Raw genomic sequence first — 13,888 nt, forward strand, 5'->3', positions numbered from 1 at the left:
GGGATGCGATCCACCCGTCAGCTGCCTGTGACTGATGGCTAGATTGCAGCTCAATCCCTGCGAACCTCTCCTGGAGCCTTAGGGTTTCGTGGAACCCCTGTAGAGAAACACTTCATTAAAATATTGATTTTAAAACAATGGTACCATTGTCCTTTGAAAAAAAAATCTGAAGAGTATATTTTAAAAAATATATATTTTTAAAAATATATATTTTTTAAATATATTCTTCAGATTTTTTTTAACATATAAAAAAGTAATTTTAACATATATCTTTACATATATTTGTAAATGCATTCCAAAAATGTAGATTTGTATTTTTTAAGACATACAGTATATTTGAAATGCATTTTTAAAATATTTTTCATATATTTTGTAATAAAAACACATTTCAACATACAGTATATATATATATATATATATATATATATACAGTCATGGCCGAAATTGTTGGCACCCTTGATATTTCTCCAGGAAATCATGTATTTCTCACGAAACGTATTGCATTAACACATGTTTTGCTATACACATGTTTATTCCCTTTGTGTGTATTGGGACAAAACAAAAAAAGGGAGGAAAGAAAGCAAATTCGACATAATGTCACACAAACCTCCAAAAATGGGCTGGACAAAAGTATTGGCACCCTTTCACAACTGCGGATAAATAAGAATGTTACAAGCATGTGATGCTCCTGTAAACTCACCTGGGGCAAGTAACAGGTGTGGGCAATATAGAAATCACACCTGAAAGCAGATAAAAAGGAGAGACGTTCACTTAACCTTTGCATTGTGTGTCTGTCTGTGCCACACTAAGCATGGACAACAGAAAGAGGAGACGAGAACTGTCTGAGGACCTGAGAACCAAAATTGTGGCAAAATATCAACAATCTCAAGGTTACAAGTCCATCTCCAGAGAACTAGATTTGCCTTTGTCCACAGTGCGCAACATTATCAAGAAGTTTGCAACCCATGGCACTGTAGCTAATCTCCCTGGTCGTGGACGGATGAGGAAAATTGATGAAAGATTGCAACGCAGAATAGTCCGGATGGTGGATAAGCAGCCCCAAACATGTTCCAAAGACATTCAAGCTGTCCTGCAGGCTCAGGGAGCATCAGTGTCAGCGCGAACTATCCGTCGACATTTAAATGAAATGAAACGCTATGGCAGGAGACCCAGGAGGACCCCACTGCTGACACAGAGACATAAAAAAGCAAGACTACAGTTTGCCAAAATGTACTTGAGTAAGCCAAAAGCCTTCTGGGAAAACGTCTTGTGGACAGATGAGACCAAGATAGAGCTTTTCGGTAAAGCACATCATTCTACTGTTTACCGAAAACGGAATGAGGCCTACAAAGAACAAAACACAGTACCTACGGTAAAATATGGTGGAGGTTCAATGATGTTTTGGGGTTGTTTTGCTGCCTCTGGCACTGGGTGCCTTGACTGTGTGCAAGGCATCATGAAATCTGAGGATTACCAAAGGATTTTGGGTCGCACTGTAGGGCCCAGTGTCAGAAAGCTGGGTTTGCGTCCAAGATCCTGGGTCTTCCAGCAGGACAATGACCCCAAACATACGTCAAAAAGCACTCAGAAATGGATGGCAAAGAAGCGCTGGAGAGTTCTGAAGTGGCCAGCAATGAGCCCAGATCTAAATCCCATTGAACACCTGTGGAGAGATCTTAAAATTGCTGTTGGGAAAAGGTGTCCTTCCAATAAGAGAGACCTGGAGCTGTTTGCAAAGGAAGAGTGGTCCAAAATTCCGGGTGAGAGGTGTCAGAAGCTTATTGATGGTTATAGGAAGCGACTGATTTCAGTTATGTTTTCCAAAGGGTGTGCAACCAAATATTAAGTTAAGGGTGCCAATACTTTTGTCCAGCCCATTTTTGGGGTTTTGTGTGACATTATGTCATATTTGCTTTTCTGCCTCTGTTTTATATTTGTTCCAATACATACAAAGGGAATAAACATGTGTATAGCAAAACATGTGTTAATGCAATACCTTTTTTGTGTGAAATACTTGATTTTCAGGAAAAATATCAAGGGTGCCAACAATTTCGGCCATGACTGTATATATATAATATGGCCAAAATTGTAGCATTTCAAATATATGTCAATATATTTGGGTAGAATATATTTAGAGTATATTTCAAATATATTTTTCTTCCTTTATGTGTCGGCGGTGACGGTTTCTGTCCTTTGGCGGGGATTTCTCTTGAGTACAGTGGTATTTTTCGACCCAGCAAAAAAATATTTGCTAAGATCTTTGCAAGGAACACTTTTATTCACAATTTGATTTTAGCAACATCTCTTTCAGTATCAGTAATATCATGTAATGTTTCAAACATTTTTAAACAGGAACAGTATTACAGCCGATATTCTTCAGGCCCTAAGTCGTAAGTTTATTCATGTTTTAAAAATAATTTTATATATTGTTAACCTTTAAAAAGCATTAGTATTTATTCAAATTTCCTATTATATTTTTAGGTGTCCTCAAAAACAAACCTTTACAAGTAAGACATTTTACCAAGTCATTTTTTTCTGATATAGATTGTAAGTCTTCACATGCAGGGCACTTCTAACCCTTTTGTTTTGAATTGTATTATTTCCCTTTATTTTGTAAAGCCCTGCACAAACTTTTTGCTATACAAGAAAGTTGTGTAACAATAATAATAATTATTCATCACATGGCACATAAAATGAGCTATGCAAAGCTGTTCTTGGGGCAAACACCATGCTCCTCCGTGCCAAATGATTATTGTAAAATCTTGTCTTACACAGTAAACTCCTAGGAATGGATAGTACAAGACTAAATGATAAATAGACAAAGCAAATCAAATCATAAGTAAAAAAAAAAAGTAACTTATCTAGAAATGGCAACAGTCCCTCTTGTCTTGTTAATTTGAAGAGAACCTGTAGTGACACCATACAGCACTGAACAGCTGAATAATAAAAAAAAAAGAATCTGACCACCTAGTGTGCTTCTGGAGCTCACCGCAAAAGCTTTCTGAAAGTCATACTGACAGGTCAGCTACATCTTATGTGACATGGCCCAGGCCTGCTGGTTGCACCAAGTATTACAGTGTGGGATGTGGGGGTGTGGGTAGAGTGCAGGGGCAGACTGACCATTTGAAAACTCGGGCACTGCCCGAGGGCCCGGGGTCAGTAGAGGGCCCCATGAGATGCCCCTAATACCTTTTTCATAGGCTTTTTTGAGTTTGGGCAAGGACACAGGGGCCCCATGATCCCCTATTGCCCGGGGGCCCCATGAGTTGTCAGTCCACCCCTGGTAGAGTGTCACTACAGGTTTGCTTTACAGTTCTATATTTAGGTTAATCTGTGGCATGCTTAAAGTGGTTGTAAACCTCAGACATGAAATATGAACAAAGCATATCCCTCTATAATGTGTACTTGTCCCAGCCCAAAGCACTAAGTGTCATTTCTCTCTGCTGCCTCGTTCCTCTGCTATCTGTATGAGTCACTTCTGAAAAGTTTTCTTGACACCAAGAGAAAAAAGGTGATATGGGAGGGAGCTTCAGCACACAGCCTACGATTGACAGTCTCAGCTCTGTTCCTGTGTGCTGTGTGAAGGGGGTTGTGTTCCTTCCCTCCAAACAGCTCTCAGCTCTCACCTCACTGAGTTCTGCAGAGTGTAACTTGAGCTCCCTGCCCCCCTGATTTATGAAAACTCAGACAAGCTGTATAATTTCTGGACTTTGAATGGATGTAGAGGAGAGAAGACTGCAGATAAACAGGCACAACTTTTGTAGGAGGATATGTTACATCTTTGGGTATCAGGTTAGCTACCTCATTAGGTATAAATGGTTTACAACCACTTTAAAGTAAGCCAGTCACAGGCTTGGGCAATGCAAAGTGATAACAAAATAGGCATTAGCAGATTTTACCTTCAGTGAAAGGTACATATCAAAATGAGCAAATGACCCAGAATTATAGGCAACCTATGTTACATGCAGATCTTGACTTTTCCTCTAAATGTTGACCTTCTATCTTTAGAGCAGGGGTACCGAATTAAAATTCACAGGGGTCCGGTCAGTAAAATTTTCTTCCAGTGGAGGTCCGAGTGTCATGTTGGTGCTATGACTCAGATCCTTCACATCACAGCCTCCCATGCACATCACAGTTCCTCCCCCACCACCTTCCCCCTCCCTTTTACATCACAGACCGCCCCATCGCAGACCCCCCTACCCCCATCACAGACCCCCCTCAACACAGATCGCCCTATCACAGACCCCCTACCCCCATCACAGACCCCCTACCCCCATCAAAGACCCCCCTCAACACAAATCGCCCCATCACAGACCCCCTACTCCCATCACAGACCCCCTACCCCCATCACAGACTCCCTACCCCATCACAGACTGCCTACCCCCATTACAGACCCCCTCATCACAGACCACCCGATCACAGACCCCCTACTCCCATCACAGACCCCCTACCCCCATCACAGACTCCCTACCCCATCACAGACTGCCTACCCCCATTACAGACCCCCCTCATCACAGACCACCCGATCACAGACCCCCTACCACCATCACAGACCCCTTACCCCCGTCACAAACTGCTTACCCCCATCACAGACCCCCCTCATCACAGATCGCCCCATCACAGTCCTCCCCACATATTACAGATTCCTGTCCCTTTCATAACATCGCAGCACTCCCCCCTCCCCCCCACTTTCCGACCTTATTCACACAAGACGGCAAGCATGGCAGGTCTGTACATAGAGCGGGACTTTTCATGTTAAAGGCGGGTAAATGATTGCTTGGACCACCCCACTGCCTAGCAACCAATCACCCGCAACCAATCACTCACTTTTAATATGAAAAGTCCTGCCCAGTGTCCAGACCTGCCGTGCTTCCCGTCTTGTGTGAATAAGGTAGGACAGTGTGGGGAGGGGGGAGTGCTGCGATGTTATGAAAGGGATAGACCTGTTGTGCCTCCAATGTTGTGCCCTTCCTTGAGAATAATAGCGGCAGTGGCAGGCGGGTGAGCCAGCGGCAGGAAGAGGACATTCACACAACTATTTGGTGAGGCTGCGGTCTGGAATAGGAATGGTTCTGTGTCCGGATCCGGACCACGGTCCTCCATTTAGTGATGCTTGTTTTAGAGCATTGCCGTTTGTCAATGAGGTTGCCCATTATTTTAAAGGGACAATATGGTTTGGGAGGAGGAACCTTTTAATGAAATATCAAGTCTGCATATAACCTGCACTGTTTATGTCATGTACCAACACCCCAAATATAACCAGAAAAAAAAAAAACTAATGGAGACAATGGGACCTTTTAAAGTAGTCCATTATTCAATCTTTGTCAAAATATATCAATTTATTATTAGAAACTATTACAAATTAAAATGTCAACATATGGCATTCATAAAATCTCTTATGTACAAAAAAGCATTCCAGTGCTAAGCTTCTTAATATATTATCATACTATCTTGCCTTCATATCAATCCCTACAATACAGTACCCCACCCACACCATCGGATTATTCCTTATTGTCATCACAATGCCAGGTGGGGGGCTCTGATGAGGAATATCCTCCCATTTTCCTCTTTTGGATTTTCATATGCATATAAATTCAGCTGTGTGCATATCTGAATCTACTGTTTGTTGTGACATCGAGTTTTTACTGTAGATGACCTCTGATTGTGCATTTTCCATCATAAGCTCAGTCTGAATTAAAGATATCTGAAAAATATAAGAAAATATAATGGAGGCATAAAGTATAAGCAGACAACACAACAAAATGTGCATGCTTTTTGTATAAAGACCAGCAGACTACGAACGTGGTGAATCAGTGCCCATCAATGCCACATACCAGTGACCATCAGTGCACATCAATGCCACATATCAGCGCACATCAATGCCACATATCATAGCTGCCTTTAAGTGCCAACTATCAGTGCCAGTCAGTGCTGCCTATCAGTGCCAGTCAGTGCCACCAATCAGTGCCCATCAGTGCTGCCTAACAGTTCCAATCAGTGCCGCCTATCAGTGCCACTTATCAGTGCCATTTATGAGTGCTGCCTTTCAGTGCCCATCAATGATGCCTGTCAATGCCCACCAGTGATGCCTGTCAATGCCCACCAGTGCCTCCTCATCAGTGCAGCCTATCAGTGCCCATCACTGCAGCCTCATTAGCGCACATCAGTGAAGGAGAAAAATTACTCATTTACACAATTTTATAATAGAAACTAAGAAAAACCTTTTTTTAGTTTGTTTAGCAAAAATTAAAAAAAACAGTGGTGAATAAATATCACCAAAAAAGCTTTATCTGTCTAAAAAAAAAGATACAAATTTAGTTTGGGTACAGTGTTGTATGACCGTGCAATTGTCATTCAAAGTGCGACAGCGCTGAAAGCTGAAAATTGGCCTGGGCAGGAAGGGGTTAAAAGTGCCCGATAGACAAGTGGTTAAAATGCTAACATTTAGACGTGTAGAATATAATAAAGCTGCATTTTAATTGAAACACTTTGTTTTTTTTTTTTTTTAGGATTTGGCCATGATTTTAAAACATCAATGGATAACTCTTTTTATTATTCTGGTGAGTATTATTTATGAAACATTTTGTCAAAAAACAAAATTATTCTCAGTAACCAATTTTATTCTGTGTATCACCAACAGCCATTGAAAGAAACAACCTATACCGGCTTTCCCAAAGTATTCCCTTTACACCCCTGCCTCCTGTAGGTAAGCAGCAAAGTAGATTGATTAAAGTGGAACATAATCAGAAAATTGAGTCCTGCTAGATCACTTCAGGCTGGCCCCTTTTGAAGGTATAGCTATGTAAAATATTAAAAATAAGTGCCTATACTGTTTAAAATCCAGTAATACACTGTCTCACCCTGCGCTGCACATGCTTAGTTGCCGAGAGGGTGACCAAATGACAGCCTAAAGCCGCCTTAATGTTTTCAGCACAGAGGAAACCTACAAATTACTTTACAGTCTCAGGGAACACCGCTAATAATTACTATATCTACAACTCACAATACATTAGTGTGATGATCAAATGGGAAGGATGCTCCTTACACTTGTGGTCACTGGGAAGAATTACCCCCTCCCTTACAAATACCTAAAAAGATCAAAGATGTCATTGGGAACTTATCTGAGAGGCAGAAATTGCTCTTTGCTCAAGGAACCACTAGCAACCTCTGGAGGAACCCTAGTTGAGAAACCCTGGCCTAAAGATTTACTGCTGCTCTGGGACTCCAGGCTTCAGCAAAATGGCAGCCTCCACCAAGTGGAAACAGGAGCAATGTTGGAAGCAATTTACAGCATACACTCATTTTGGTATCATAATTATTAATGTGTAGTGCATGTTCCTTGATAAAACATTATTTTTTATCAAGTTGATATAGGTAAAGTTCCGCTTTACGTTCTAGTTTTGTTTTTCTCAGATACATAATATAGACTAAGTGTTAAAAATCGAGTGTGTATATCTAAAAAGTGTGCTTGGTTTGTTGTAGGAGAGCTGGCCACTGTATATCGGCTAGAAGAAAGCTCACCAAACATCCTGAACAACAGCATGTCATCTTGGTCTCATAATGGCTATTATGCCACAATTGAGATACTAACTAGGGAAGAAATGGGAGGTGGATTGAGACGGGCTGTGAAAGTGGCCTGTACATGGTCTGAGAATGACATCCTCAAGGCTGGGCACCTCTATATCATCAAGTCATTCCTTCCTGAGGTGGTGAATAACTGGTCAGATGTATATAAAGATGGTACCGTGCTGCAGCTGTGCCTCCAGGTGAGTCAAACTTCTATAATTATATATATAATGGGTCACTGTCATACTTGCTGTGGCTGTGTGCTGTGGGAAGGTTAAGCCAGTTCTTGTTAGAGGGCCATCCTCCTAAACAGCAAACTTATTTGAGTCTGATCTTGGTTTAGTCGAGGACTGAATCGTCCAGTGCTTATCTGTTCCTGTCCTAATTTATCATTCTAGCTTTGGAATGTGCGCACACTGGAAGAGACTCACGCTGACACACAAGTTCAGTCTATGAACACTTCTAGTTTATTATAATGAGAAAGTGAGCTTATATATGCAGAATGATGCGAGAGTCATGTGACAACAGCATAAGCATTATATTAGTCTTTGATTGGTCATTTCCACACGAAAACAATCCCCGTCATGGTATAGGTGTGATCTTCTTCCAGGTCTTATCTATAGAAAGAAAAACATTCCTTTGTTTCAAGTTGGCACGATGGGAGGGGGTCGGTGCTTGTGAGCAAACATTTCTTAAGCAAGGATTTCGTAAAAGTACCACAAAGCCCAGCAGGCAGAAAATATTCACACAACATATGTATTCATGCTAAACATTTATAAATATGAGGACAGAAATAGTATTAGAATATAAAAATAAATATGTATAAAAATGTGTATAAAGAAAAGTGTATATATATATATATATATATATATATATATTCAATAGGAAACCAAATAGGCATTTTACCAAATCCATCACAATCTCAATCCAATGCTATGCCCGAGAGCAGCTTGCCTGCTCTCTCTCTCTCCTCACTGGCCATGGAGGCAGCAGTGGGAGCCATTGGCTCCTGCTGCTGTCAATCACAGCCTGTGAGGAGTGAATGAGTGGCGGGAGGGTGGAGCCTTGCTCACACAGAGCGCAGAGTGTTCCATAGCAAGTGGCTTGCTATAGGGTCAGTTAGAGGGGGGGAGGAGCCAGGAGCACCAGCAGAGACCCAAACAACTCAGAGCTCACTTCTACCCAGCTTCGGCGCTGTCATGGATACATTTACTCAGTGGCATACCTAGCACATCTGGCACCTGGGGCCTGTAATTTTTTTACACCCTCCTCCCCCCAAAAAATATAATATGAAGAAATTAAGTGGTGTTAAAGTTAAGTAATCTTCCCCACTCCCTGGAGTTAAATATTTTTCCCTACAGTATTTTAGTGTTACTGTGACGTTTGATTATACTTTTCAACAGAAACCAACATAAAATTCTATACCTCTTCCTCATACATGTGCCATGGAAGGCCCAGCAAATCCACAAGTGTTTATAGGTAGTTGGGGCATGCTGTATTATTGTCATAGTATGTAAGCAAGTTAATTGCATTTAATACTTTTCTTTGCTAAGTTTGCCCAGTAAACCTTGTTTTGATAGAAAAAAAATAGCATAGATGCTATAGTTATTACAAGAGCTGGTGACAGAAGGTATTGTAGCTGTGCTTTAAGGGAAATAAAGGTCTGAAGGGCATATACACTCACCACTCACTTTATTAGGTACACCTTGCTAGTACTGGGTCGGACCCCCTTTTGCCTTCAGAACTGCCTTAATTCTTCTTGGCATAGATTCAACAAGGTGTTGGAAACATTCTCAGAGATTTTGGTCCATATTGACATGATGGCAACACGCATTTGCTGCAGATTTGTTGGCTGCACATCCGTGATGCGAATCTCCTGTTCCACCACATCCCAAAGGTGCATTATTTGGGTTGAGATCTGGTGACTGTGGAGGCCATTGCAGTAAAGTGAACTCATTGTCATGTTCAAGAAACCAGTGTGAGATGATTTAAGCTTTGTGACATGGTGCATTATCCTGCTGGAAGGAGCCATCACTGTAGTCATAAAGGGGTCGCCATGATCAGCAACAATGCTCAGATAGGACGTGGGGTTTAAACAATGCTCAGTTGGTACTAAGGGGCCAAAGTGTGCCAAGAAAATATCCTCCACACCATTACACCACCAGCAGCCTTAACCATTGATACAAGGCAGGATGGATCCACGCTTTTATGTTGTTTACGCCAAATTCTGACCCTACTATCTTAATGTTGCAGCTGAATTCAAGACTCCATTAGACCAGGCAATGTTTTTCCAATCTTCTATTGTCCAATTTTGGTGATCCTGTGCTAATTGTAGCCTCCATTTCCTGTTATTAGCTGACAGGAGTGGCACCCTCTGTAGTCTTCTGCTGCTGTAGCCCATCTGCTTCAAGGTTCAATGTGTTGTGCATTCAGAGATGGTATTCTGCATACCTTGGTTGTAACAAGGTTATTTGAGTTACTGTTGCCTTTCTATCATTTCAAACCAGCCTGCCCATTCTCCTTTGACCTCTGACATCAACAAGTTATTTTCATCCACACAACTGCTGCTCACTGGATGTTTGCTCTTTTTCGGACCATTCTCTGTAAATCCTAGAGATGGTTGTGCATGAAAATCCCTGTAGATCAGCAGTTTTTGAAATACACAGACCAGCCCGTCTGGCACCAACAACCATGCCATATTCAAAGTCACTTAAATCCCCTTTCTTCCCCATTCTGATGCTCGGTTTTGAACTTCAGCAAGTCAGCTTCATCACGTCTAGATGCCTAAATGCACTGAGTTGCTGCCATGTGATTGGTTGATCAGCAATTTGTGTTACCAAGCAATTGAACAGGTGTACCTAATAAAGTGGCCAGTGAATGAATAAAATATGTGTTGATAATATCATTATAATACACATGCAGCCTTTGTTATTTTTTTAGTGATCATATGCCAACATATTATCTACATTTTATCTGAAATTTTCTATTTCTACTTCTATTCTAGGAAATCCAGCAACAACGAGCTGCCCAAAAATTACTGTTTGCTTTCAACCAAATGAAACCCAAAGCAATCCCATATACTCCAAAGTAAGTACTGAGTGTTCAAGTACATGGCTTTTTGAATTGAGTATGTGTACTTCTGCTGAGGATTTGTGACTTGCAGAACTGATGGAATATTCTTTCATGGCAGATTCCTGGAAGTGTTCCTTCTCTATTGTCACTCAGTTGGACAGTGGTTTACAATTGAAGAATGTATGGCGGGAAGATTTAGAAAATATAACAATAACACTGGCAACGAAACAGTCCCATCAAACAAGCTGGAGAAGACAATGCTGGCCTTCAGCCACTGGACCTATGAGTATACAAGAGGGGAATTTCTGGTCCTGGACTTGCAAGGTAGGTCATTTCGTTTAATAGGTCCTTCATAGTATCGGTAAAAAATGTAATGTGTCTCTGTCCTTACACCCACCATTGTAAAGTCACATTTTAATTTAAGTGGTTAACATTTATAGAACTGGTTTACTTTTCAAATATATTATCTTTAAGGCCCCTGGTGTTTTAGGATCTCTGGCAGAATTGCTGTGAATCTGCCTGCGATTCCTAATCGCACAGCAATATTGGCAAAACACACCAAACATGTTCGGGTACCATTCAGTTTCAATAGCATTCTAAATGCTTTGCAACAATTGCAGTGCAATTAGGGATTGCAGGCAGAATCACACTGTGATCCCAAATCACACTGCAATAATGGCAAAATGCACCATACATGTTTGGGCGCTATTAGTTTTCAATGGCACCTAAATGAAGTGCAGTGTTGTCCAAAGACATGCTGGGAGGTTAATTGGCTCCTGTCTAAATTGTCCCTAGTATGTGTATGTATGAATGTGAGTTAGGGACCTTAGATTGTACACCCCTTGAGGGTTAGGGACTGATGTGAATGTACAATATATATGTAAAGCGCTGCGTAAATTGATGGTTGCTATATAAGTACCTGAAATAAATAAATAATAAATAATTGTTGCACGATAAATCGAGCTGCAATTGAGGCATCTTGTGAATCTTGTCACCCAAAAAAGTAGGAGCAGGAGCGGTCTGCCACGATTACAGCACACTTTATGGCAGCAAAACTGCACCGCTTTTAGGTATTATTGAAAATGAATGAAAACCGAACATGTGTGGTATGTGTTGCCAGGATTGCAGTGTGATTTGGGATTGGAGGCAGAAACGCCAGATGGTAATGGGTCCTAAGGCAAAGCAGAATGTTGCAAATAGAATATTTAACATAGAGATTAAAGCGGTATTAAACCCCAAACCAAAAATATAATGTATTGCACCTTACCAATCATTGGTTGTAATGGCTTCATTAGTTTTCTTTTTTTCTTGTTTTCACCTGGTGGTCTTTTCGGTAACACATCTCCTGTATTAAGCCTAGTACACACTATTAGAAAATCAGATGAACATATCCATATTCAGAACGATCATTCTATCTTCTATTAGTTAGTATATTGCTTTTGAGAGCCGATATGGACTGTTCAGACAAAAATTTCCAAAGGGATATTTTTCTCATTAAGTATCATAACGTCCATTTTTTGTTTAATTAGTACAGTATTTATCCTATAAAAATCAAATGAGCAAGTCTGTGCCTGATCGGAAATAAAGTACAACCATAGACCAGACATAGGCTGTAGCTACATACATGGGAAGTTGTCGTCTGCCATTCGGGGGTTTTCGTACCACTTTGGGCATTCTTGTTTTTAATATGGGATGAGAACATGGAAAAATGTGAACAATTGTTTTTCCGATTTTCAATACTAGGATTTAGAGTGCCTCCACTCTTGATGAAAGAGCACAGGGGGGCATTGTCAGCCTGGGGGAAGGGGGGTGTTAGATGTACTAGCAGATTTAGATACACTAACAAAATGAAGCCAAACTCCAGCTCACACTTTATAAGCAGTTACAGCAAACCGTTGTTTCCCTTTTGGGATGAAAGTGTTACATAAATAAATAAAAGCTGAACATTGTAAGCACCCCTGTCAGTGGTAAATGGATCGTCTCATTCCTATGTAACTGAGGCACATGAGAGCTTGTTCTGGTGAAAAACAACAGACTTATTGACTGGATTGCCAAACTAAAATAGAAGAAATAAAGCCTAAAAAAGAAAACGAATGCAGGCATTGCATCTAGGAATTGGTAAGGTTCAATATAATGAATGTTTGTTTTTGGGTTTAATACTGCTTTAAGGCAAAAAAGTTTCCCACGCTGATATTGTTGAGCAAATACATTGTCTTCACACAGCGCTGATGTTTATTCTGGAATCAAAAAAGCATTTTCATAACACCTAACCTTTTCACTAAGGACCTCCTTGACTGTACTGTAGTTCGTAACCCAGTTTGAGGAGCACAGGCTGAGTGCAAAGTGCAGTGCCCAGAGCAGACCCACTTTGTACTGTAATAGGCACAAATATTATAGCCATCCTTGGGCACCAACATGGTGCAAATTGGCGCCATCAACCTGCAGTACTTTGCCTTTTGCTGACAGAAAGCCATTCCAGTTGTTCTCAGTGCAGGTGTTTTGTCACCTAAAATGCATTCAAAAATTGTGTTCTTCTCCATTCCTGACCTATCTCTAATAGTTAGTCTGGGCCCAATACTTAAAGCGGAGCTCCACCCAAAAGGGGAAGTTCCGCTTTAAGGACAGGTCCCCCGCTCCCCATTAAGGATTGGCACCTTTGGGGGACAGTGGGGAGCGGGTACCCGAATTTGACAGGAACCCGCTCCCACTTCCGGTCCAATCGCCTAGGCGACCGGAAGTGGAAGGTGTCCTCCCCCCTCCCTCCCTGTAGTCTTTTGGGACACGTGACAGGTCCCAGAAGACTATAGGATCAGTCATGAAGTGCAGCGTTACTCGCTGAAGCCACAAGCTATCACAGCCGGGTGCCCACACTGAAGATGCCGGCCTCCTGGAATACAGGACGGCTGGTGAAATGGGCTACGGGGGACACGCCGCGGGACCGAGGGACAGGTAAGTGGCTGTTTTTTAAAAGTCAGCAGCTACATTTTTTGTAGCTGCTGTCTTTTATTTTTTGACAGCGTGAGTGGAACTCCGCTTTAATCCTAACAGGCAGAAATTCTACAGTCCTTCCAGGCACATCCATGTGTGCAAATGCTGGAATATGTTTTAGGCCCCTTTCACACGGCATGGACTCTGTATTGATCAGGAGAGGATCTGTCTATGGATCCCCTGTTGATCAGAGCAGAATGTGCGGATGAAATGTCTTGTCCGCTCAGTTTCTGTAGAGTGGATGTGGACAGAGCCCGGGTAG

The 13,888-nt window shown here is 41.5% G+C and overlaps 1 protein-coding gene across 1 annotated transcript in view; it reads left to right on the forward strand.

Moving 5' to 3' along the window:
- LOC149455918 (transient receptor potential cation channel subfamily M member 7-like) overlaps positions 1–13,888 on the forward strand; it is an 81,568-nt gene that overhangs the window by 58,705 nt on the left and 8,975 nt on the right. Inside the window, exons 26-32 of the mRNA XM_089685692.1 lie at positions 2,353–2,390; positions 2,482–2,507; positions 6,510–6,560; positions 6,641–6,706; positions 7,483–7,766; positions 10,571–10,653; positions 10,757–10,962. Coding sequence (XP_089541818.1) covers positions 2,353–2,390; positions 2,482–2,507; positions 6,510–6,560; positions 6,641–6,706; positions 7,483–7,766; positions 10,571–10,653; positions 10,757–10,962 — 754 coding nt within the window. The remainder of the gene's footprint in view (positions 1–2,352; positions 2,391–2,481; positions 2,508–6,509; positions 6,561–6,640; positions 6,707–7,482; positions 7,767–10,570; positions 10,654–10,756; positions 10,963–13,888) is intronic.

This window comes from Staurois parvus, unplaced genomic scaffold (assembly GCF_062004578.1).
Source record: "Staurois parvus isolate SC_StPar_1 unplaced genomic scaffold, SC_StPar_1.0 ptg000381l, whole genome shotgun sequence".
In the NCBI taxonomy this organism is placed as follows: domain Eukaryota; kingdom Metazoa; phylum Chordata; class Amphibia; order Anura; family Ranidae; genus Staurois; species Staurois parvus.